The sequence below is a fragment of the Lithobates pipiens genome, unplaced genomic scaffold (assembly GCF_037356315.1).
Source record: "Lithobates pipiens isolate NorthernLeopardFrog02 unplaced genomic scaffold, aLitPip1_a1.2 Scaffold_18, whole genome shotgun sequence".
NCBI lineage: Eukaryota > Metazoa > Chordata > Amphibia > Anura > Ranidae > Lithobates > Lithobates pipiens.
In genome coordinates this window covers 77,527,849-77,553,969 of record NW_027507758.1, presented here as the reverse complement: position 1 = coordinate 77,553,969, position 26,121 = coordinate 77,527,849, and the positions used below count along the sequence as shown (strand labels likewise).

Sequence of the window (26,121 nt, the reverse complement as noted above, 5' to 3'; positions counted from 1 at the left end):
AAAATAAAAAGATCTACTTTTAAATAAAGAAGCTGCAGTGTACTTTTACCATATTTTAGTTTAAGGTTCACCTTTTTAAATTCTTTAATGCCTAATGAGCATGCAATACATAATCCAGGATGGGCATGAAGGTTACAACATCACGGTAATACAAGACTGTATCAGAGCACAGTAGTGTAGACAAATCTAAAAAGATCATATGGAAAGCGCAACAAAGACAGAAGCCGTATATAAGGTAACATCCAGACACGGGGACACCAAAAACTCTCTGCCCTCTGTAGATCACCAATGAGGTGCAGCAGAAGGGGAGTAATATACTTTTTTTGCAAAACAGGTAAAGAAAAAAAAAAAAACAAGTGAAAAGTGAATATATACAATAAAGTAGAAAAACATGTGCCAAATAAATAAACACATATAATAGTAATACTTGAGATTGACCTGCAAGGAAAACAATATAAGTGTGTATGATCCAGTGAACACCCACATATGGAAAAATATTAAATATTACATAAACATACATTAATAATCCAATATGGCAAGTGATTAAATGGTGAAAAAATGTCCAGTAATAGTAAATCTGTGAGAAAAATTAACATAAAAATCCCTGCAGCATCACTGAATTTGCATAAAGGGTTATTTTCAAATGGAGAGTCTGCGTATGAAGACGGGACTTTTGTAACAAAACTCCTGGCTTCTATAGAGCCCATTGGAGTGCTTGACTAAAGTGGTTATCGGAGGCGTTGGGAAGACCTGAAGGCCCGGTCTGAGCACAGGCCACAAGCTTGCACAGTTCATCCAGTTACCATCTGTGGTGTGAGGAGGACCAAAAGGCCCTGGCCGAGTATAGGTCACAAGCTTCCACAGCTTGTCTAGCTACATGGTGGTGGATTCACAGTGTTTCACAATACAGAAGATTCTTCACAGAGTGTCTTCATACTCAGACTCTCCGTTTGAAAATAACCTTTTATGCAAAAACTTTATTCAGTGATGCTGCAGGGACTTTTATGTTAATTTTTCTCACAGGTTTACTATTACTGGACATCTGTTCACCATTTAATCACTTGCCATATTGAATTATTTTTCATGTAATATATAATATCTTTCCATATATGGTGTTGACTGGATCATACACACTTATATTGTTTTCTTCTTGCAGGTCCATCTCAAGTATTACTATTATATGTGTTTATTTCATTGGCACATTTTTCTACTTTATTGTGTATATTGTCTTTTTTTTGTAGCACAGCTCTTTTTTCCTTTTATTTCTAGTTTGCTGTGTATTTCACTTTGAGTTGCTGCTTTTCACATTTTTTATTTACCAGCGCAGTTTTTTTCTTTATATAATTAGCAAAAAAAAAAGTGCATTAAAGCCATTTTTTTTTTTTTTTTAAAGCCAGCAGCTACAAATACTGCAGCTGCTGACTTTTAAAATAATGACACTTACCCGCCCAGCGCGCCCGCGATGTCGGCACCCGAAGCCGATCTCTCGATCATCTCTCGGGTGCTGCCGCCTCCATCTTGGGTATGGGAATCAGGAAGTGGAGCCTCGCGGCTTCATTTCCCGGTTCCCTACTGTGCATGCGCGAGTCGCGCTGCGCAATAAGGATGGTCCCCGCTGTCTCTGGGATCCGTGTGTTTCCCAGCAGACAGCGGGGGACCTTCGGAAAGGGGCGTAGATTCTGCAGAAGCTACGCCGGAAGTGCGTGCAGATACCTGTACTGTACAGGTACCTGCACCCCCCTCCCCCCTGAAAGGTGGCAATTGTGGCGCCGAGGGGGGGGTTCCAATGAGCGGAAGCTCCACTTTAGAGTGGAGCTCCGCTTTAAATGTATTTTCAGAGGAGCCTGCAGCACATTGCACCTGCAATCAGTAGATCACGGGTGCATGGTCAGGCCCCTGCAGACACTGCCCCCAGCTTTCCTGCCCATACCTGTGTATAGGCAGACAGTTACAAAGCTGGAAGTGTCAATGAACTATGAGGGCACTCATCACCGCCCTCACAGTTCAATGAGAATTACAAGCCATCTGCCACGTTGGCAGACAGGACTTTTCTCATTACAGATTGCTGTAAATGAATGACACATCTTCAAAAATGTGACAGTGGGTGCGGGGAGAGGATCCCTCGTCCACTGTCATGGGTGGGGGGATCGGGGAGTGTGGTGGCAGGGCAGACCTGGAAATGTTACACCCTAAATATAGATGTAAGGTGTAATATGTGCCAAAAGGTAAACATCCTTTAAAATATCATACACGTATGTATATGTATAAATTTTACAAAATCAAACTCTATTAACAATACATTTTAGGCAGAGCCCTCAGTTACAGACTTCTGTGGCTTCACGCTGCCTGGTAGTCTACTATATCCTATGGCTGTGCTTGGGCAGTATAACAGGATTGTGGACCCCAGGAAATAATTTACAGACTCCCCATACAGTATGGCACAGGTTCAAGGCTTCCGGGTAGAGTATAAAAGAGGTTGCTTTATTAGAACATAAATTGATAGCTCCAGGACTGAAGCACCCCCAAAGAGCAGACAAGAGGTTCCTTGCTCCTGGAAGAATTTACAGGTTCCTCATACAGTATCCACAGAGGTTCCTTGCTCCCTAAAGGATGTACGGGCTTCCAATAAAGCTTAATAGAGGTTTCTGGCATCTCATGCAGTATAACATGGGCAAGTTTTAGTCGCTCAATCATGCAATTAAAATCTTATGATCTCTTTGCATTAGATTACTGTGAGCTGCTACACAAGATTTTCAGTAGCGAGACAACTGAATCTCCTGTGATCACACAATACTGCAATATGATTGCAAAGCAAATATTGCTAGTTAATCTCCTTTCTTCTCCTCCATACCTCTTAAAGTGAAGCTAAACCTTTTGAATTAATAATTTACCAAAACAATTACATTAAAGGCATGCTTTGAATAACTTTCAGAGCTGCTTGTGCTCTCCAAACTATCAAAGCGTCAAGTGGCTGGTGTCATAACTGGCGACACATGCACCACAGCAACTGCAGATTAAACCGAGTCCTTGCCTGTAAAGGACTGGAGGGTTTAGTCCCCTTTAAAGTGATTGTAAAGTCTCTATTTCCAGAAAAATAACAGGTTATACTTACCTGCTCTGTGTAGTGATTTTGCACAGGGCAGCCCAGATCCTCCTCTTCTCGGGTCCCTCTTCAGTGCTTCTGGACCATCCCTCCTGTTGAGTGTCCTCACAGCAAGCAGCTGGCTATGGGGGCACCCGAGCAGCTCCATGTAGCCATTCAGACACAGAGCCACAGTTTGGCTCCCCCTCCCTCCTGATAGGCTAACTGACTTTGACAGCAGCGGGAGCCAATGGCGCCGCTGCTGTGTTTCAGCCAAACAGACGGGCAAGGCACTTGTGGACATCTCTGGATAGAGAGGGAGCTCAGGTGTTAGAGGGACACTGTTGCACACAGAAGGTATTTTATCTTAATTCATTAAGATAAAAAAAAACAAAAAAAAACAAAAAAAAACCCTTTACAACCATTTTAATATCTGTTTGGAGAACCCAGACAAGCTCTAACGTGGCAAATCACTGGAATGTCATTGGAACAAATTGCAGTGCCTTGGGAGGGGTGTTGCTTTGTATTTGTGCTAAAACTAGAGAAGTCTGAGTCCTTAGCTTTAAAACTTGCTGAGGAAAGTTATTGGTGGACATATAGTGATCAATACAAGAAACGTGAATTGAGATGTTAAAGGCAAATACAACCAATAACGTAAATATCTGTATGTAAAAAAAAAAAAGGAAAATCTCAGAGGGGTAACTTGTTCAGAAAGCTAGCATAATATTCCTACTTTGTCCAGGAGGCAGTGATCGAGACCCGAAGTGTCCTCTTGGTGGAGTTGGACCAATCAGACGGCCAGGAGGCTGTGTCATCATAGGAGCACCTGCTGGGGAGTTCATCACTGGAGTGCCAGGAAATGATGGAGGACCTTTAGCTACAGGCATAACCTAGAAAAATATAAAACAATCTCACTCTTGCACCTTTGTACAAGTCTTATTCACTTGGATATCTTAAAATATAAAACCACTCGAAGCAAAATATAGTAAGTTAGCCAAATTCATTACACACCATCAGAGAAGTTAAGAAAGGCCAGCCAATTACCCACCAGCATGCTGCACTGCAACACAGGGTTGAAATATGCCCAAAGTAATGTGACAGAAACATGAAGACTGCCACTGCCAACACCCCCTGAAGAATGCCAAATACCTGACCCTTCATAGTGATGCATTGTCTCCAAGTCACAGACCCAGAAATCATACCAAGAGTTCTGGCTTACTGCATATGCCTATTCTGGGTCAGCGACAACTAATATTTACAAATAAGCATTAAGGAGAGATCAGCAACTAAGACCCCGTACACCCCATTTGATTTTCTGCAGATTTTTGTCTTAAAATTTACCAAAACCATATAATATGAGGTCAAATCTTAAGAGTTTCTATTTGTATGCAATCAGGCAGGCCCTTGCACTACATGGTTTTGGTAAATCTGAAGACAAAAATAGTGTGTATGGGGTCTTAAACCATTCATATTTTTTTCAGCCCCTGTATGTACATCTGGGTACAGAGGAACATATCGGGGCTGTAAAAAAATATGTTGCCCAAGGAACTCCTCACCCTCTCTTCATCTACATAACAAAAGGGTGATGTTTTTTTATTACAAAAGGGAAGAACCAGGCAGGGGAGACAAAACTGTTTTAAGTGCAGGAAGTTAGAATCTCACTGGATTTCTGGCAGTTCACCAGGTATTTTTCTGTACTTGCAGCATTGTAAAGAGACAACACATGGGGAAATGTGCATGTATTGCAAATGTACTGAATATGTTTTTAAATGTGCCCAGACATGCATGTTAAAGGCCAACTTAAGGCTCAAATAACTTACCAGCGTTCAGTTGTATACTTTATTCCATTCCCTGTTAAAAAGCCACTCCCCCTCATGCCGACTTTCTTCTACATTAGGCAAATCTTGTTTACATGTGGAGGAAGTACAGTTCCTGCTGGACTTCTGGCCTCCTTGAAAACAAGTGCTACAGGTCTAAGCTCTTGTACACACGGTCGGACATTCCGACGGAAAATGTCCGATCGGACCACGTTGTCGGATAATCTGACTGTGTGTGGGCTCCATATCCGACAGACAAAGTTTTAGAGCTGGGCTATAAAACATTCCGACAACATGATCCGATCGGACTTTGTCTGATTGTGTGTTGAGAATTCCGATCGGACAAAGTGCTCAGATCAAATTCCTAGACCAAAGCTATTGGCTACTAGCCTGAACGTAGTCCCGTCGTACCAAAATAACGTCATCACGTTACGTACGTTCGTTTCCGACAACTTTGTCCGACTGTGTGCATGCAACACCCAGTTTCAGACAAAATCCGACGGATTTTGTTGTTGGAATGTCCGACCGTGTGTACAAGGGCTAATAGTCCCGAGAGCTATGGTTGTTTTTTGCCGCCTTCTCCCCCTGGCATTCATAAAAACCAAACCTGGAGCTGTGTTTTGTGAATGGTGAGCAGGAGGAGGAGGAGGAGGCAGAGAGAAAACCAGAATGCCTGGGTCTGTGAGACCTGCAGGACCTACATCAGAGTGGCCCAAAAGTGCAGCAGCAGTTGTACTTCCCCCTGCATGTAAATAAGATTTTCCTAATGTAGAAGAAGGCCAGCGTGATGACAGGAGGATCACTCTTTAGGGAACAGATTATATAATCGATTGAATACTGGTAAGTTTTTGCCCAGAGTTGAGTTTTAAAATGACCCGCTGTTCCAAAAAATCCTAACTTCTTTTGTGTAGCAATATGGACCTTTAACTTTGCAATAAATGTAACACTGCACAGTAAGAGGGTGGGAGGGAGGGAGGCACTGGTATTTATGAGGGAAGTCAATAAGAAACTGTAGGGTGAAACATAATCAGGGCAAACTACAACTAAATAATGTGTGCGAATATCTACCAATAATTAATGTTTGCCTAATAGGGAGGTTAAGATTGCTGCTAAGCTTTCTAGTGTGTCCACCATCCACTCTTCATAAACATAAGGTGCAAGTGGGAGGAGCCATTGTCTGTGACATCACTATTTACCTTTGTACCAATGGATGGTGAGCTGAGCTTGTATTGCACATATCTGAGTGTTTTTAATCCCTTTTATCAGTTTTTAGTGCAGAGAGCACTATGGTTTCTTCTTTTCTATTCAATGATTTGTCACATGATTGATCAAGAGCTTAAAGTGGTTGTAAACTCCTGCACTTTTTTTTGCTTACCTGCAAGCAAAGGCATAATGTGCTAGTAGTATGCATCGCATACTAGCACGTTATGTGAAACTTGCCACTCAAAACAAGGCAACGTCATCGCTTGAGACAGCATCCATCTATACCCGGTGTTCCTTCTGGGTTTGTGGCTCCAGCTCTGTGACTGGCCAGAGCTATGATGCCAACACTCCCGTGCATGCGCGCGGGAGCCGCCAGTCACAGCACACTGCTCTGAAGAAATGGAACGCATGCCCCAGTGACGTAACTGGCTGCTAGGACAGTAAACATCTCCTAATCGGTGCATGCTTGGGAGATATTTACACTACCTATAGGTAAGCCTTAATATAGGCTTACCAATAGATAAAATTTAAAGATGGAAGTTTACTTCCACTTTAAGAAGTGGAGTAGCGAGTTTCAGGGATGATTCTTGCAGGAGTGTTCCAGTGCCATCCTGAGTGGAGTTCACTAAGGCTATTATGACTATGAACTATCACTTTGAGTTGAACTTAAAGGCAATAAGAAAGTTGGGGGTGATTTGCACTAATGTTCTCCTGAGATGAAGCAATGAAGAGCAAACTAGAATAAAAGGTAAAATTCTCTCTTTCCACCAGCCTCTCCGAATACCCATGCAAAGTCACGGGTGATTAACTTGGTAGCTGGACAGAGTGAGGAAGAGCCTTAAAATTCTTTCAGATTCGTATTTGTGTGTATCCCCTTTGTAGAAATTGTTCCTCACTTCCTCTCTCTTTGAAATCCTGTATGGGTAAGTGCAGGCATTACCAGGTCAAAAATTATTTAAAGCCCTAACCTTTCCCCACTCTTTCAACAATGTGTTTTAGCCCTGTTCCTTTTGGAGAGATTTCCCATCACTTCCATTCCTGACAGGAACGGAGGGAAAATTTCCCTAATAAGGATGCAGATGAAAAAAAAAAAAAAAAAAAAAAAAGAAAACACAGGAGTTTCAACCTTTTCCTCCTACTTCCAAAATTACATAAAAAGTTTAAGTTGCATTTATGCTTTAAGAAGAGAAGCAAACACACTGGCTGCGTCCCACCAACCTAAAGCAAAATTAAAGCTGCCAATACTTACCTCCCCTCCAGCGATGCAACGACTGTGAGCTCCTGTGCCAGTGATGACATCTTCTTCCATGTTTGGCATCTTCAGCCCAACTCCCTCACATGTACACTGGAATTATATCATCTCTATACACTAAGTTTGGGGAGATTGTACTTGAAAGTACAGGAAAGACACCAGTTACTATATACAGGTGCATTGAAAAATATTTAAATATTTAAAAAAAAGTTAATTCTTTTTCAGCAATTCAATTCAAAAAGTGAAACCCATAGTATATAGATTCATTACACACAGAGTGATATATATCAAGCATTTATTTCTTTTAATTTTGATGATTATGGCTTGCAGCTAGTGAAAACCAAAAATTCAGGGTCTTGGGAAATTAGAATACTGTGAAAAAGTTCAATATTGTAGACTCATGGTGTCACACTCTAATCAGTGAATTAACTCAAAACACCTGTAAAAGGTTTCCTGTGCCTTTAAATGGTCTCTCAGTCTGGTTCGGTAAATTACACATCAAAAATAGAGGACACAGCTATCCGTTCTCTACCACAGTGTTACTCCACACCCTGCACTTTACAGTCCATACATAAAATGCAGGGCACAAAATGCAGAGCATGCTCAGGGCTGTGGATAGAATTCCATGATTGGAGGAGAGACTGGTCACATTACTTTAACAGGTCACCTGACCGAGATCTTGGCAACATTGCTGCTTTATAAATAGACCATCAAGGCCCACACACATAATCAGAAAATCATACAAAAAAAAATACAGCTTTTTAAGGCAATTGTACAATGATCTGATCGTTCGTACGTGGCTTTTTTTTAATGAAATTTTGCAAAGGGACAAACAGGAACATTTTTTTCACACGATACCAGATCGTGCGATTTTGGTTTAATCAAGCCTCTATGACTACAACTATGCTTGTGTACAGATGCTAAAACATTACAAAAGAAACCAGATGCCAACTGAGAATAGCCAGAAATCCCCCAAAAATAAAGAAATCTGACAAGCCCCACAGGGATTATTCGCAGAGCAATAGGGTGCTTCAGGTGATCAGAATCGATTGTTGTGACTGAATTTTCAAACTACTGTATTTATCGGCATATAACACGCACTTTTTTCCCCTTATAATCGGGGAAATCGCGGGTGCGTGTTATACGCCGACCCCCACTCCGCTGATTGTGAGCAGAGTGAGCGCTGCCGAAATACACAAAGCAGAGTGTGCTTGGCTAGGCTTGGCTCCTCTCTGCTCACAGTCACGCCCAGTCCTTCCATTGGACCTGGCTAATGTCCATCATAGGGGCAGGAATGCGAGAGGAGCCAAGTGGAGATCGGTGCCAATTTTAAATAATCAGCCTGCCTGGATAAGGCTGCAATGACCTTAAACTTCCCTCCTAAAAGTTTTTTTCCTTAAAATTCCCTCCTAAACGTGGGGTGTGTGTTATATGCCGATAAATACAGTAAATGGAATTTTCCCATGTCCAATCGTTAGGGAGAGCCATCTCAATGATTACGGAGTCAATTAAGGCCCCTTTCACACTGGGGCGGTGCGGGCGTCGGCGGTAAAGCGCCGCTATTTTTAGCGGCGGTCTGCGGCCACAAGCTGGGCGGGTTTAGCCCCCGCTGGCAGGCGAAAAAGGGTTTAAAACGCCCGCAAAGCACTGCTGCAGCGGGGCTTTGCCAGTGGTATAGCCGCGCTGCCCCATTGATTGCAATGGGTGGAGCGGTTTAGGAGCTCCACCCTCCGGCTTTCACACTGGAGTGAAAGGGGCCGGTTTTTTCAGGCGCTACACAGGCTCTATTTTTAGCGCTGTAGCGCCTGAAAACCGCCCCAGTGTGAAAGGGGCCTAAGAGTCAATCTCTATTAAAGATTTTCCAATCTCTGACCAATCCTAGTCAACAGAAATCACTGAGAACATATATACACAGTGTGCCATTCCCTACTCTCTTCTGCGATTCTCACTAACATTTTCAGCAGGGGGCTGTGAATAAAGTATTTTCCCCCAATGCATGTCTCCATAAAGCAACACAGAGTAGAGATTATGTCCCTAGAAGTCATTCTAGGTATTGTTAGTTGAGAAAAAGATGTAGAAAAAGCTCTGCTTTCCTGGCAGAATGGTTTGGTCCATGCAATGTTAGTACCTGCTGCAACCCACCAGATAAGTTAAGTGAGCACCCAACCCAATGCACAGCTTCTCATACTCACTGCTGGCGATTCCTCCTGCTGCAGAGAACTAGCAGACACAATGGGAGCCTCAGACTCAATGGATGGGTTTGGCTTTTTGTTTTACAAGAAGAAAGGGATTTAGAGACTAGTACACATACAAAACAGAAACAGGAAGAAATATAATAAGATAGGCAAGATCATATATGTCAAAACTACTCACCAATCCATCCACAGAGGGAGACGATGTCCTGGGGCCACTATTCAATACAGTTGAGGAGTGACCCAGATCCACTGCAAGAAAGAGTAAGGTCACATGATGAAAAAGGAGGCATGGCAGCTGTGAAAATGTTTCCTTATGAGCAAATAAACGTACTGCACTTATACGTATATATAGACCTTTTCCCATATTCTCATGACCCATCTCACGATTGGAGGCATCTTCGTTTTCCTCTACAACTAAGAGTCATGGCCTGACAGGCTCAGAGAAAACGATGCAAATGGATGAAGAGAATGAGGCAAATGGGACAATAAAGAAAAAAAAAAGGTCCTATTTAATTATGTTTAGCGCTTTGTGACTAGAAGTCATAGAAACCTAGATGTCTTGGCAACAGTGGAATACACATCAGTTGGCACTGTGAAAATTACCAACTTTAAAGGAGTTGTAAAGGGAAAAGTTTTTTTTTAATCTTAAAGCATTATAGGCATTAAGATAAAAAAAAAAAAGTGTGTGTAGCAGACTCTCCAGCACCCCCTAATACTTACGCGAGCCCCATCTCGGTCCAGTGATGTCCACGATCCCTTGGCCATCTGGGACTCTACTCCTGATTGGCTGAGACACAGCAGCAGCGCTGTTGGCTCGAGCGTCTGTCAAAGTCAGCTTGCCAATCAGGATAGAGAGGGTGGGTGGCGCCAAAATGGCAGCTCCATGTCTGAATGGACACACAAAGCTGCAGCTCAGCTCGGGTTCCCCCATAGCAAGTGTGGTGGCACTTGACAGAAGGGAGGGGCTAGGAGCAGCGAAGAGGGACCCGAGAAGAGGTGGATCCAGTCTGCTCTGTACAAATCCACTGCAACAGTATAACATGTTAGTTATTTAAAAAAAAAAAAAAAAAAAAACACGAAACTTTAGAATATAAATATATAAATATATAAATATATATATATATATATATATATATATATATATATATATATATATATATATATATATATATATATATATATATATATATATACACACAGTGGTGTGAAAAAGTGTTTGCCCCCTTCCTCATTTCCTGTTCCTTTGCATGTTTGTCACACTTAAGTGTTTCGGAACATCAAACCAATTTAAACAATAGTCAAGGACAACACAAGTAAACACAAAATGCAATTTGTAAATGAAGGTGTTTATTATTAAAGGTGAAAAAAAATCCAAACCATCATGGCCCTGTGTGAAAAAGTGATTGCCCCTAAACCTAATAACTGGTTGGGCCACCCTTAGCAGCAACAACTGCAACCAAGCGTTTGCGATAACGTGCAATGAGGCTTTTACAGCGTCCTGGAGGAATTTTGGCCCACTCATCTTTGCAGAATTGTCCTAATTCAGTTACATTAGAGGGTTTTCGAGCATGAACGGCCTTTTTAAGGTCATACCACAACATCTCAATAGGATTCAGGTCAGGACTTTGGCTAGGCCACTCCAAAGTCTTCATTTTGTTTTTCTTCAGCCATTCGGTGGTGGACTTGCTGGTGTGTTTAGGATCATTGTCCTGCTGCAGAACCCAAGTTCGTTTCAGCTTGAGTACACGAACAGATGGTCGGACATTCTCCTTCAGGATCTCTTGGTAGACAGCAGAATTCATAGTTCCTTTTATCACGGCAAGTCTTCCAGGTCCTGAAGCAGCAAAACAGCCCTAGACCATCACACTACCACCACCATATTTTACGGTTGGTATAATGTTCTTTTTATGAAATGCAGTGTTCCTTCTACGCCAGATATACTTGGACACACACCTTCCAAAGAGTTCCACTTTTGTCTCATCGGTCCACAGAATGTTGTCCCAAAAGTCTTGGGGATCATCAAGATGTGTTGTGGAGAAATTGAGACGAGCTTTGATGTTCTTTTTGCTCAGCAGTGGTTTTCTCCTTGGAACTCTGCCATGCAGGCCATTTTTGCCCAGTCTTTTCCTGATGGTGGAGGCATGAACGCTGACCTTAACTGAGGCAAGTGAGGCCTGCAGTTCCTTGGACGTTGTTGTGGGGTCTTTTGTGACCTCTTGGATGAGTCGTCGCTGCGCTCTTTGGGTAATTTTGGGCGGCCGGCCACTCCTGGGAAGGTTCGCCACTGTTCCATGTCTTCGCCATTTGTGGATAATGGCTCTCACTGTGGTTCGCTGGATTCCCAAAGCTTTGGAAATGACTTTATAACCCTTTCCAGACTGATAGATCTCAATTACTTTCTTTCTCAATTGTTCCTGAATTTCTTTGGGTCTCATGCATGATGTGTAGCTTTTAAGGATCTTCTGGTGGACCTTACTGTGTCAAGCAGCTCCTATTTAAGTGATGCCTTGATTGTGAACAGGTGTGGCAATAATCAGGCCTGGGTGTGGCTAGAGAAATTGAACTCAGGTGTGGACAACCACAGTTATAGTATGTTTTAACAAGGGGGGCAATCACTTTTTCACACAGGGCCATGATGGTTTGGATTTTTTTTCACCTTTAATAATAAACACCTTCATTTACAAATTGCATTTTGTGTTTACTTGTGTTGTACTTGACTATTGTTTAAATTAGTTTGATGTTCCGAAACACTTAAGTGTGACAAACATGCAAAGGAACAGGAAATGAGGAAGGGGGCAAACACTTTTTCACACCACTGTATATATATATATATATATATATATATATATATATATATATATATATATATATATATATATATATATATATATATATATATATATATATATATATATATATATATATATATACACACATATATATATATATATATATATATATATATATATATAACATTTTTTAACACTGTAATTATATGACAATTACAGAATTAAACAGTCACACTACCATCTTCAGACTGCAGTGGCATCCACTGGCTGAAGGTTTATTTTGTAAATAAAACTTCCCAGCCTGCATTTGGTCACTAAGTCACAGATTACATTAGGGATCAAATACCACTCTGACCAGTTCTTAATTGTTAATGGAGATTGGAGGTGTTGGTGAAAGCCCAGTCTGCAAGAGATTTGTGAAAGTCCAGGAACCACACACAATGTGAAAGGGAGGACACAGATTAACGCATGCTTAGCATTGGGCACGGTACAGAGGAAAGTAATTCTAAAGATTGTGAGTGGGAAGAAGCTAAAGTTCCAGTCTCCTGTATACACTTACAGTCACTGTATCTGTAGGGTTAAGGAATGCTGATCATGTGACCGCGTCTTTGCCATGGCCATCACATACAATGAAAAACAAGTGGCCCTGCGCTGCATGCAAGAGGTGAAAGTTCCAATCCACTTTGTGAAAGGTGAGAAAGTAACTGTCTGGGAAACCAGGAATAAGATACGTATGCTTCTTTATTATAGCCTCACAGAATTAATGAGCATTAGGACTATACCAGAGAAGAGGTGATCTTTCAAAGGGCGCTTTCTGCACGCTAACCTAATTTTCACTTTGAAGTGGAATTCCAGGTAAAAATGAAAATATGCCTTTGCCCTGTATATATAATAATTCAAACTTTTATATTATGTATAACTGTAATTACTGCCTGTGTGATTAGAAACCCCAGTATAATCTGGACAACCAGCAATCCCCCTAATCTTCACCGACAACGCTGTGGCTGCACACAGGCACTTCCTGAAACTGTTGTTGGCGTCTGTGTGTCCAGCCCTGCCCCCTTCTCAGTCTGCCCAGCCCTATCCCACTTGGCCCTGCGCCCCACTCTTCTGCCTGGTGTCCTGTTACTATAGAAATGCCTTCAATGTTAATGCCCACCAGCTAGGCACTGTACATGGGCAAATTACACCACAATCAGGCAATAGACTTGCCCAACAGCTGCCAGACTCATATGACCTCACAAGCAATGCAGTCATGTGACAGGGAAGAAAAAAAGAAAAAAAAAAAAAAAAAAAGGTAGAAAGAAACATCAACTATACATTTAAAACACATCAATGTTGTAATATTTTCTAACTTATTGCAGGGAGGTAATTTGATAGCAAGCCTTTCCTTCCACTTTAATATAACAATGCAGAGTGAGAAAGAAAGCAGGCTAGAAAACAGTGACCACATGATGGAGCCATTTACCAATCACATGTACTGACCAGGAGCCGATGTTCTTCCAGACATGTCATGTGGAGGACGTCTGGTCCCTGAGGAAGCATCCATTCTACCTGCAGGATACATACAATATACATATTCAGCATAACATTTTTAGACACAAAACAATTAGCAACAATCATGTGTTAGTAGTTCTCTTGTCATAAGAAAAATTATATTGGCTGCCATTGTTGATCCCCACTTTTTAAAATGCTAGTTCTCTGGTTTTTAGGATTTTGCTTTGAGGAGTTCTGAGCCCCTGATCCAAGCCAGCATAAAAAACTTTCATGTGCTGCCTTTGCTTGGCTCAATGACTTGGAAGTATTGAAACCAGACCCCACTTTCTCCTGAGTTCCAGTTTGCCTCTCTCCTCAGACCTGTATAGGCTTTATATGGCACCACTGTATAGTTATTGGTGGGACCAGGGGATGCCCCACTGGTTTGGGGAACCTTCTCAGGACCCCTGGTGGCCTCATGAAACAGGCCTATCCTCTACTGCTGTGTTAGACCTCATTTTCTCTATGCTAAACTCAAATAAAATTATTGAAACAGAAACCAGTCTCAACCAGTAGCAGAAAAGCAATGGCATCTTCCATATTTCTTTCATGCACGTGCACTTTATCTTGATTTAAAACAAAAACCCCATTTCCCATGTCAATAGTATCCTCCTATAACATTTATGAGATTTCAGACATTTACCTTAATCCGTACACTAGCTGGAAGGGTTTACAACTATTGAAAAATGTCAAGGCTTCCAGTTTGTTATCAACAGCCCTTTAATATACCACGATTTAGTATGAAATATGAAGAGCAAAATTTAAAATGAAAAATTCACGTTTTTTAACTCTGTTTTTTCTACACAAGCCCTCATTGACCCTTGCAGCTGCTTGAACTGTGATATAATTAATCCTCAAAAGGTTTCAACAGCTTACAGCACCCACTGTGTGCATTTATATCCAAATGTTTTTTGTCGCCTGGACAGCAAGTGTTGGGAAATCCAAATAATTCATACAGCAGCAAATAGAACAGAAGGAGAGCTGAAGTCTTCCAATGGGGACACCTATCAAAGTTTCAACTGCCTAAAAGGAAATTTCCCCTCAGTTCCTGCTCTGCCTTCAGGACAGGAAGTGAAAAGAATTCGCTACAATAAGGTATTTGCTAACAACTTAAAGCTGAACTCCAGTCTCTTTCAAGCATCTTACTTTGTGGAGATGGGCTCTTTGTCTTTATTACAGTCTCTTATGAACCCGATGGGCTCTTACAAACCAGAATTTTGGAGAGCTCTACAAATCCATAATTGTATTCACTCTCACCCCTCTTCGAATAGCTTCCAGTGTAGACTGACCAGACTAGAATTGCTCAGACAGGGGTGCTCTTCCTCATGCTCTATTAGCTTTTGGTTCTATCGCCAGAGGATTTCACACTGCCCTATTTTGAGAAATGGAAAGCTGATTTATGGGATCAGAGTCACAAAAAACTACTATGGTACAACTTGCGTTGAAATCTTCACTTTGCACAAAGATTCAGGAGAATAATTTAAAGATTTTGACGCAATGTTATAGAACCCCTTCAATTCTACAGAAGCTCTTTTTGACTACTGCCAGGAGGAGCGGGGGACACTCCTACATGTCTTTTGGTCCTGCTCTAAACTCAGTCACTACTGGAAGGAACTTCATCAGATTGTTCAAAAATTGTCACTAGCATATCATCCAAAATCTACAAAAGGTCAATCCCTGTGCCACCTAATGAACGCTGCCAAATCATTGGGTTCTGGCTCAGCAAGATTGGAGGAGTTGAATCTAATGCAGAATCTCATACTGACGCGATATGAGTTCCACTGGCTGCTAGTAACTGGCGCTCCTTTTTTCACGCCCGCTGCACTTATAATCCATGGTTCTACCCACCCCCTCTCATTCCCCTTCTTTCCTCCCTCTTCACAGCTGTATTAATTTGTCTGCATGGAGTTAAGCTTTAAAATTACAGGTAAGATACTGTCAGCTTTCAAGGTTGTAAGTGCCCCTCATACAGGTTTATTAGCCTGTACCTCTAATACTACATGCCTAGTCCCTGGTATATTTTTACTCTTAACTTAGCGCAGCCTCACACGAACCTCTGGCACACCAGAACTACGTCTATAGATTACCATGGTATATTAGAAGCAGGAACACATGGCATTAATAAAAGCTCCAGCGTGGATATTAGGAAATGTGGCCGGAAGAAACTAATTATTTATTTATTCAATGAAAGCGATATTGAAGCAGTGATTCAGAGATGCAACCTCCTCCTGACCTCCGCTGGTGAAACGTTTGCTATTTAGGGACAGAGGTCAGCTCTTTCACTTGCTGCTCCCAGCTCTCCCTGTGGGTCTGCGTTTTGCCAGACAAAGAATGAGTAATATGAAGAGAAACACACTATTGGTTGAGAGTCCCTCTACAAGCTTTCTGGGTGAGATCATAAAGGAGTATCAAACAAAATGCACATGTAGCAAGCCAAAGTGTCTCTGATTGTTTTCCTCCCTCAGATAAATTGGATGTCACTGGTGGGTCACTGGGGAATCAAGGGATTAGTGGATGAACATAAAAGCCACAGTACAATTTCTTTAAGAGAAAATTCCCATTACAAAGAAAATAAATGTCTTTTTTCTGGCAATGGTTTTCAAAAAATAAAAATTACAGATTTAAAGACCTTATATGATTTATTAAACTTCGGTCAAACACAAACGTAAATCACAGAAAGGTCTTTATTTGATAACATGTGAATCCTAGCAAAGTGATGTACCCACAGCAACTACAAACTGGCTTTCTATGGCTAATTGGGGACCTTGTTTAAAAATGTTTAAATATTGCAGCCCCCACCCCCAGAATTAAAATGCTCAGTGAAAGCAAAAAAATTTGAAGAAAAACGTTAATAAATACTTACCCAAAGCCATACACTGAGAAGTTTCTAATGAACCAGACAAAATTTACTTTGTAGGTGGCCCTCCAGCCCTATATCCTTCAATTGAAAAATCGAAGGAGCAGGGTGAAATGTTGTTGGCCGAACAGCAGTTGTATTCAGAGTCAGATGTTGTTCAGGTATTCTCACAGCCACCAGCACCAATAGCTGGCACTGCAGATTCGTCTATCTGCGCTGTATAGTATAGCTGGAGGAATGATAGATTGCAAGCTGAACAAAAAAAAACAAAAAAGATCCTAGCAGTGTATGGCCAGTTTTATATTGCTCCTTGTTGTAGACGTTGGTGATATCTATGGGCCTCATTGTGGGATTCTAGGAAAGTGGAGGATCCCAAATCTTATGAGAACACACTCCTGTGCAGTGCTTCAGTGTCTTCTCACGAGATTTGAAAATGCATTCTTACAATTTTCTTTTAGGGCCGTTTCACCCAGGCAATTGAACAAGAACACACTGGGGGTTATTTACGAAAGGCAAATCCCCTTTGCACTGCAAGTACACTTGAAAGTGCACTTGGAAGTGCAGTCGCTCTAAGTCTAAGGGGTAGATCTGAAATGAATAGAAGCTCTGCTGATTTTATCATCCAATCATGTGCAGGGTAAAATGCTGTTTTTTATTTTTCTTACATGTCCCCTTCGGATCTACAGTGACTTTAATTCCAAGTGCACTTGCTGTGCAAAGTTGATTTGCCTTTCGCAAATAACCCCCACCGTGTTCCTGTGTGATTCACATGCAGTTCTGTGCATTTCAAATTCAGACCATTCATTTTGATACTAACCAAAATTTCCCTCTGATTTGTTAAGGTTTGCAGAAGCCGATCGGTGAGACCCATCCATCATCATGGGAGGAGATGGGGCACCCCCACTCACTGGTGAAGGTCCAAACGAGCCATCCCTGCTCAGGGCAGCTGCAGTTACAAAGGCACAAAAAAATAAAAAAATAAAAAAATAAAATAAAAGAAAATGGTATTCCATATTGTATTATACAGAACATTCAATTGTGGGACCAATTTTTACATACATTTTAGTGGATTTTAATTATTGTCAAGGTAGGACAAGGACGTTTCTCAGAATGTTAATTGTGGGACAGTGGGCTATTACCTGCAATGTGGGAGGTACTGTCTAATATGAGATGTACCATCCACACATAGTGTCTATCCTCCTAGGGGCAGACCTTATAAACCAGTGATCAGCTGTGTCCCAATGAACAATCCAAGAAAAAAAAAAATACCAAGAATACAAGAATGCCTTTGTCTGACACATTAGTACGCTCTGACAAAGTTTACTTATTAACAAGTAGACCTCTTAAGTGAACCATACACATTACACATTGATTGTACAATCTTCCTTATGCAGGCCACACATGGTCGAATTTAGAACAAATTTTCTTTTCAAAATCAGAAAGTTCTTTTTTTTGTGATCTGATGGTCCCACCATTGATTTTCAAAATTCGGCCAACTGAGCCTTCAATTTCACCACATGTTGCTACAGAAAATAATTTTTGTCGGGAATCTTCTTTTCTCTCCATAAATGTTCTTTTCTTGCACATGCGCATTTTTTTTCTTCTTAAATTTCTTGCACGATTCTCCCACCATTGATTAGAAAATCATTAGTTTTTCAAAAAATTTTCAACATGTCCGATTCCTCAAATTTGATTGCCGCACGGAAATTGGCTGTTGCTGTAGCCCACTAATGGTGTGAAATTCGTACGAAAATTCTTAGATACAATTTTCAAAACAAAATTCTTTTGAAATTCGAACCGTGTATGGCCGGCATTAGATCTACCAACAACTATGTACTATAAGGGTCTGCCCGACTGAATACAATTCAATAGATTTCAGCAGAGAGCGGTCTGAAGTCCACTCTCTGCTGACATCACAGGTATCTCATCACGACAATGAAAGTCTGGATCCGCCAGGTGCCTGGACTGATGCCCATCTCAGCCTCTTAGTGAGCCACTGAGAGCCTGAGATGGCCGCCTTCCGCCCCTTCACAGCTCAGCACTCCAGCGTGGGGGAGCAGAGCGGAGAGCTCTTGATTGACAGTCAGCAGCTCTCTGCTTGGGGAGCTGTGAGAACCGAGACACCGGCGATATTTGATCGTTCGGTTCTCAGTGCAGAGGCACCGGGGCATAGATGCAGCATCAGACTGATGCTGCATCCAATTAGGCAAGTATAATGGAGGAAAAAAAACCCAAACCCATATTTCTAAGGGAAAAATGTATGAGATAAGATAAACGCAGGTATGCACAGCCTAATGCATTAGGGTGTGCACCCCACAGTCCAAACACACATGTGCAGTAGAGCACTGGATGGTGTCAGTAGGGATGAGATTGGTGTCAGGTTTTTTTTTTTTTTTTTTTACAATTTATTATTAGGAGACCCATGCCTGTGTGCACATGTGTATATATACGGACAGTGTCAGTAGTTTTCATTTCTATTTTATTTTTTACAATGGCGGACATTTTTTATTTGGTGAAATATCAGGGGTCTAAACAGGGGGAATATGAGCCACACGGGGTGATTAGGGTGTGCCCAGGCACACCTGGAACACGCCTATGAAGACAAACCATCGTTAGAGTTGAGTTCCAGGCTCTAACTAAAGCTGGTCATACGTGGATCGGAATTCGCTGGTTCATCGGGGACTGACCAAATTTCAATCCATGTATGGTCAAGGTGATCTACTGATCGACTTCTGTACAACAGCCCTGACAGATTTTTGCCACTCGATCAGTGCCGCTGGCTATGGCTGGCAGCGCTGATCAGTGTTTTCTGATGGCATGGAAGTCTCCTCACTGTCAGAATACAATAGTTCAGCTGGCTGAACAAAAAAAATGATTCAACCATGAGCTGTCTATATCTAAAGTTGCTCCCACTCCCCTTCTAACTCCTATTCTAACTACCTTCTAGAAGCAAGATGCTTATACATACCTATTCTTAGTGTGCTCCAGTCCAGTCAAGTGATCTCCTCAGAGACCTGTTTCAGGGGAGAGAAGCGACAACAAAGGGAATGCCTGTGCAGCAAAATCACCCATAGGCTTACTATGGGGCATCCCTTGTCGGATGTCTCTTCTCTCCCCTGAAGCCGCCACTGGGAGCTGATCAAGTGAGTGAACCGAAGCACCGGAGAATAGGCAAGTATAAGCATCTTCCCTACTACAGGGTAGTTAGAATAGGAGTTAGAAGGTGGGCGAGACCAGTTTTAGGCTTATGTAGTCTGATGAGAAGTGAAGTGGTGTCAGACTTTGGCCTGTACCTCTCCTTGGTGGGGGCTGGTGTTCAGGTCTCCCAGGAGTTGGTTTTACAATGGATGGTCTCTGAAGAGCTGCAACCCGTTGGTTTACTTCAATTAACCTGGAAATAGAAAGACTGACAATTATTACAAATCTCTAACTGGCTATAAACAAATAATCTGTGATTATTATAAACAACGATGGACTCACTTTTGTCTTAAGTTTGCACATTCTCGTTTCTCTTCTGCCAAGGTCCTTTCAGCTGTGCGAGCAACAAGCTGTGAAAATAAAAAGGGAGCCAGTTGGCAGCTGTCGTTGAGATGTTTTATTGGAAAGCCTAGAATTACATTTTTAAACTTACACAAGCAATAGAAAAAAAAAAAAGTGACAGAAGGTCAGTTTATGAACATTTACAAAATTAAAGAGCACTCACCAAAAATCTTTAAAGCTAAAGTTTAATTTGCTTATATTTTGTCTTCCCTGGTTCATCTTTTCCCCCTAATCAGCAAGCTAATGAAATTGTGGCCCTGGTGCTGGATTATGAATGCCGCTCAGGCTGAGGAAGCCAAACTCCCGCAGTCACCAGGGAAAAGGGTGCAGGCTGCCAAAGTAGCTCATTCAAAGAGATGCATGTATAAAATCAAAAAAGTGTCACACCCCCGTCCAGCCAACCTAGTGCAGACTTCAAAATGGCCTCAGACCATAAGTATCTGTGAAAGCCATGCCCCGACAGGTCTTGCTCCATCCATCAGAGTTTAATCATAGGGTACTACCCTACGATTTAGCTCAGGTGGAATGTGGCTTTGGCTGAGTCTCATGGGCTAAAGCCATTTTCAAGTCTACACTTGGTTGGCTGGATGGGAGTGCAGCGCCTCTTTGATTTTAAGCTTATGAAATTTTTACATGAAAACGGTTTTCATTACACACTCTACTGGGCCCCAGTGACGTCTATTTTTTTTTTTTTAGGCCTATCCATCCACAAACTGGATCAGTGGGTACCAGTTTGAAAGAGAATGGGCAGATTGTCTCTTCTAGTGGCACTCTCAGTCTGCCTGGTCAGCTACAAGCCCAACTCCAGACAAACATTTTTATGAGACCTAAATGCAGAGTGAGATAGGGTTAGAACTTCTGACAATGCTAGCTCCTTCCTGTCCTGGTGACAACTACTTCAGCCAATTAATGTACAGGTGTCACAGGAACTGGAAGCGAGGGGAAATCTACACAGTGCAGTCAGAAACGGAAATAAAAACTTGAAAGGAACATTTTCGTTTTGGCATTAAGCATTTGCATACCAAGTATGAGTACTGGTGCAAATTCTCCGGTACCAGAAATCAGTATTTTTGTGGTTTGATTTGAGCCCATACAAAATGAATGGTCTCGAATCTCATGCGATTTAAACAGGAATGTGGTGGGATTCCTGTCTGAATCAAATGCGTTTTCCCCCACTGCACCTGTGTGAACCAAGGCTTGTCATAGGGACTTCAGCCTGAGTTCACACAGGAGTAGTGCAATCCTTTGCAGTGCAATTTGAGCCCATTCATTTTGTATGGGCTCAAACCTCACCGTAAAAGTATCAGTAATCGGTGCTGGTGAGTACTTGACCAAAAGTATCAGTACTCATACTTGCCGATAAAAAAACAGGCAAAAAATGGCTGGAGTTGGTCTTCAATGATGCCCATACACTAGGCAAAAAATCATTCGAAAATCTGTCATTTGGACAGTTCGTTCGTTTATCGCCCAGTTAATGGCCACAATTCAAAATTCGGTTGTGACGTTTTTAAGCCAAAAAATAAATTTGTAAAACTTCTGCCAAACAGACGATAAATTAACAGGGTTTATGTGTTTTTCGCCTGTACATTTATCACTAGGCATATGTGACAAAACAAAAATCTGATTCATTTATGTCTATTGAACGATTTAGTGATCAAAATTTGGTCATTAGATGATGGCAAAACAGTTTGATCTCATGACCCTGTGTTGGTTTTTCGAAAATGCATTTGAACGACTTTTTGACAGGTGTATGACTAGCATTTAAAATCTAACCAAAACAAAGCAGAACAAAACTCGCCTCTCCTATCTCCCTTACTATTAGCTTCACCCAGTCTTCTCCTGGGAGTGGGATCTAAGGCCATCTTAGCTGTCCGGGCCAGAATGGCATAACTCGAAGCATGTGCAGCCCAGTGTACAATTGCAAACAGGCAGGTCATTTTGTCTAATCGCGGATGAGAAAAATCGTGTCTTTTCTACAATACAGAGCCTGCCTGTGTGCATTTTTTATATTTAACCTTTAGTTCTACTTTATTTTTATTGTTTCACAGCAGAACTGATTTTTTTTTTCTCTTGAGTATATGTCAGCAAATAACTATACCTAGTTCTGCAGCAATATCATCAGTCACAGTGACCCTAGTAAGCTTCATGTAATCAACACTCACCCAGTTTTCATGAGCCTTCTTCTCGTGACTTGCAATCTGAAAAAAATTGAGCAGGCAAAAACCATCAGGGAAAGGCGTTACAAGGATATCTCTGAAAATCTGTCTGAACTCGCATCGCTGTATAGCTGAAAACAAAGAGCATTAACACTTTATTACCTGGTTCTTAAAGGATCGCTCTGTTTTCTGCAACTCTTCTTCCATTTCCTGAATTCGCTGCCTGCAAATTAAAAATACCTTATAGCAAATCCTATTTTATGAAAAAACTTTTTTCATTAAAAGGCTCACGACATCTCTGAATGCTGAATTAGAAGATGCTGATCCACATCAATATCCAGCACAAGTCTTGCATAAAATATACCATAAATACACTTTCAACCAATTTGTCAACAGTAATCACATTCAGTACCTTCCACTAAGATGACCAAAGAATCTATGTTCTTCCTTATTTGAAGGAAAAATAACAATAATAATAATTAAAAAAAAATACATGCACATTTACCCATGTTTTATCCGTACTGACATATGCTTTAATGCAACTGTGCTTCTAAGTTTGTTCAGAAATTCTCAGCATGAAAATATTACTATGTACAGGTGGAAAAAAGAATGGCATATTGTATCAGGTCTTGTGTAATAGTGACAAAAATACTGTACTTGTAGATTTTCACTTCTTCAACGGCAAGGATGGCTTTTTCATCTGCTACAGATAATCGTTGTTCCTTCTCCTGACGCTCATACTCCTCTTGGGTCAGTTTTCTAGAGAAGAATCACATGGGGAGAATCAGTGTTGGTAAGCTGGAATCTACAACAGTGTTGATTCTGATTGGAGCATAAAAAGTCCACATAATTTGTGTGTGTATGCTACTCAGGCCTGAAATAACGAATGCATGCATGCCCCCCCCCAAAAAACAAAAAACAAATTGAAGTGATGTCACCAGACCAGCATGAGGGTTTGAAAAAAATAATAATAAATATAGAGATTAAGATAGATAGATCTAGCTATCTATCTTTATAGGCGATTTTATAAATACCAGTAGGGAGGAGAGTACAGTGGTGACACTCATCTCATATGTGAGCGATAGGTTTCCCGTGAGCCACACAGCAAAGAGACTATATATACGCCTATCAGTAAATGTTGAAAAGGGTATTGAAGATATAGCTTTGTTTATTTGCACATTAATGATATTTACTTTTGAAGTGCCATCTCCTTCTGCTGATAAAGCTCAGTGAGGATCTCTACTTTCTGGCGCAGGGTTTTACTTTCATTGTCCAGTCGCGTTTTTTCAGACTGCAAAGAACTGCCGTCATGCTGAAGTTGCTTAATTTGCTCTGTAAAAGACATAGGGCACAAATAAATAGAATACTTGTTTCTTCAAAATAAAGTCAGTTTGTTCATTCAGCCTCGCTGAGTGAATACATTTCAACAAACAGCCTAAAATGGCTAGGATTTCACCAAAATCTCTTAAAAGCTTTCACAGGTTAATATCATTTCAATAAATGTTTTCAACCTTCTAAAGAAATGCAGCTTTCTATAAATAACATCTGGACACCTGTCATGTTTTTTTTCATGCACTTTCTGTTATGGGGGGTGACAACTGTCTCCAAATTTTGTTTGGCTAATCACCATGTCACATGCACCTCTGGAGACTAAGTTGCATTGGCAACATTAGTTGCACAGGAAATCCATGATGTGCAGACAATGCTGGACTGTATATAGACATAAAGTGGCTGAAAGAAGCTGCAGAAGATAAGCAGCATTTCATATATAATCAAGGATGGAGAAAAAAAATAAAAAAAATGTAAAAATGATATTGTGCAAAAAAATAAAATAAAAATAAAAAGCAATTGTTTATGATGCCTAGTACTTTAGAAAACAGAAGGGCTTATTTACTAAAGGAAAATCCACTTTGCACTGCAAGTGCTCTTGAAAGTAAAGTCGCTGTAGATCCCAGGGGGACATGCAAGGAAAATAAAAAACAGCATTTTAGCCTGCACATGATTGGATGATAAAATCAGCAGAGCTTCCCCTCATTTCAGATCTACCCCTTAGATTTAGAGTGACTGCACTTCCTAGTGCACTTGCAGTGCAAAGTGGATTTGTCTTTTGTAAATAACCCCCAAAATGTCATCCAATTAGGATCGAGATCTACTGTAGGATTTTTTTTTTTTTTTTAAATACCGTGTTTTAGTGGTCAGCATTCTTGTTTTTCCAACTACAGGGGGTCTTGGTTCAGTTCCAACAAGGCATGTTGCTTGTATGAGTTTCCTCGAAACATTTGTGTTTCCTTCTTTAGTTCCAAAACATACTGGTACTTTTAGCCTCCAACTGGCAATACTGGTGTGTATGGTTGTGTAATTGTGGTGAGCACATCAGAGTAAGATACTCCCTGGTACTGGTACTGATTTGAAACGTTTTTTGCAGTGTGTACACAAAACAGAAATAAGGCAAAAAAATAAATAAAAAAAATGATAAAATGGATTACCAACCTTCTAAATCATGTCTTGCAGAAATCTCATCTGTTAGTTTCCTCTGGTACAGATCTTTTTCTTCCTCAATTATTGCTAGTGTTGTTTTCACCTAACACAGCCAAAAAAATTATTTTAAACCCAAATAATGAAAGCAGTCCAATTAATTCCTACCAACATAATACAGATAAGCCAGATCCTACAGTTCTATCTATTCATACAGAGGTGCCCATGGAAGACTGCTTGACTTTGGCCATCACAGTTCCCAGCTGGAGACTGATTCAAGGACACTATCTGCATGGAAGGTTTAAATTGCACCAATTTTTTTCCCCATGTACCCTGGTTTCCCCTCTCTATCCCCAAACCTTACTGGTTCCAGCAGCCTGCTTACTAATTAAACAGAAGCAGTCAAATAATGTCTCACAAAAGACCTTGCTGCATCCACGCCCAGAAAATGTTGGGAATTAGTGGGCTTGTCAGACTCAGAGGCAGATAGCTTCAGCGAAGAGGTAAAAAATAATAAATCTGAAGTGGGGACCTTACAGCCAGCCATAGACGGTTAGAATCTCGACCTGTGCAACAGCCGAAACTCAAATAATGTATGTGTAAGGCTAAACGTATCCAACTTGATGGATACAACCAGCCTATCGGACTTTTCAGATTATGGGCAGTGGCTTCAATCACTGCGTGTTCTCCCACCTGGGACGGCTCTCCCTGGCCCCCCATCAGGAGAACATAATATCACAGCAGGAGGGATTCCCCCATCAACACTGTGTTGATGGGGAACAAAGCGAGCGTTTTTCATTCCTGCAATCCGTGGTTACAGGAAAGAAAATCAAATCATCTATGGCCGGCTTAAGTAAAAAAATAAAAAAAAAAGTTTTTTCTGAACTGCTAGCATAACATTGAGGTAAGATTAGGTTGCGTTGATGAAGGCATAGGTGCCTTTTTTTTTTTTTTTTTAACAGGTTTGCAATTGCAAAAATTCAAATGGCATTGGGTTCACTTGATATTGCATTTTCACTATGCCAGACAAGCCGACTTACTTATTAATTCAGCCCTGACAGTATTTTTGCAGCACGTTGAGAAAAGAAAAACTGTCCAACTCAATCACTGTCACCCAGAGGCTCTCACTTTTTGATATCCCTAAATCAAACACTAATGAAAGTGTTTTTTTTATCCCTGCATGCTTTTGCAATATCACTGAAAGAGGAATAAAGCTCTT

At 41.1% G+C, this 26,121-nt stretch overlaps 1 protein-coding gene across 3 annotated transcripts in view; it reads right to left on the bottom strand.

The window, feature by feature from the left end:
- The window catches only part of MIA3 (MIA SH3 domain ER export factor 3), a 145,393-nt gene that overhangs the window by 3,411 nt on the left and 115,861 nt on the right, over positions 1-26,121 (bottom strand). For 2 of the 3 annotated variants that reach the window (XM_077485801.1, XM_077485803.1), the window contains 12 exons: positions 24,918-25,008; positions 23,621-23,759; positions 23,085-23,186; positions 22,590-22,650; positions 22,434-22,469; positions 20,212-20,279; positions 20,025-20,122; positions 17,549-17,677; positions 13,824-13,892; positions 9,728-9,798; positions 9,547-9,618; positions 3,816-3,972 (listed from right to left, as the gene is read on the bottom strand). In XM_077485801.1, the coding sequence (XP_077341927.1) occupies positions 3,816-3,972; positions 9,547-9,618; positions 9,728-9,798; positions 13,824-13,892; positions 17,549-17,677; positions 20,025-20,122; positions 20,212-20,279; positions 22,434-22,469; positions 22,590-22,650; positions 23,085-23,186; positions 23,621-23,759; positions 24,918-25,008 (1,093 nt within the window). The remainder of the gene's footprint in view (positions 1-3,815; positions 3,973-9,546; positions 9,619-9,727; positions 9,799-13,823; positions 13,893-17,548; positions 17,678-20,024; positions 20,123-20,211; positions 20,280-22,433; positions 22,470-22,589; positions 22,651-23,084; positions 23,187-23,620; positions 23,760-24,917; positions 25,009-26,121) is intronic. The other variant, XM_077485802.1, reaches the window with a different exon arrangement.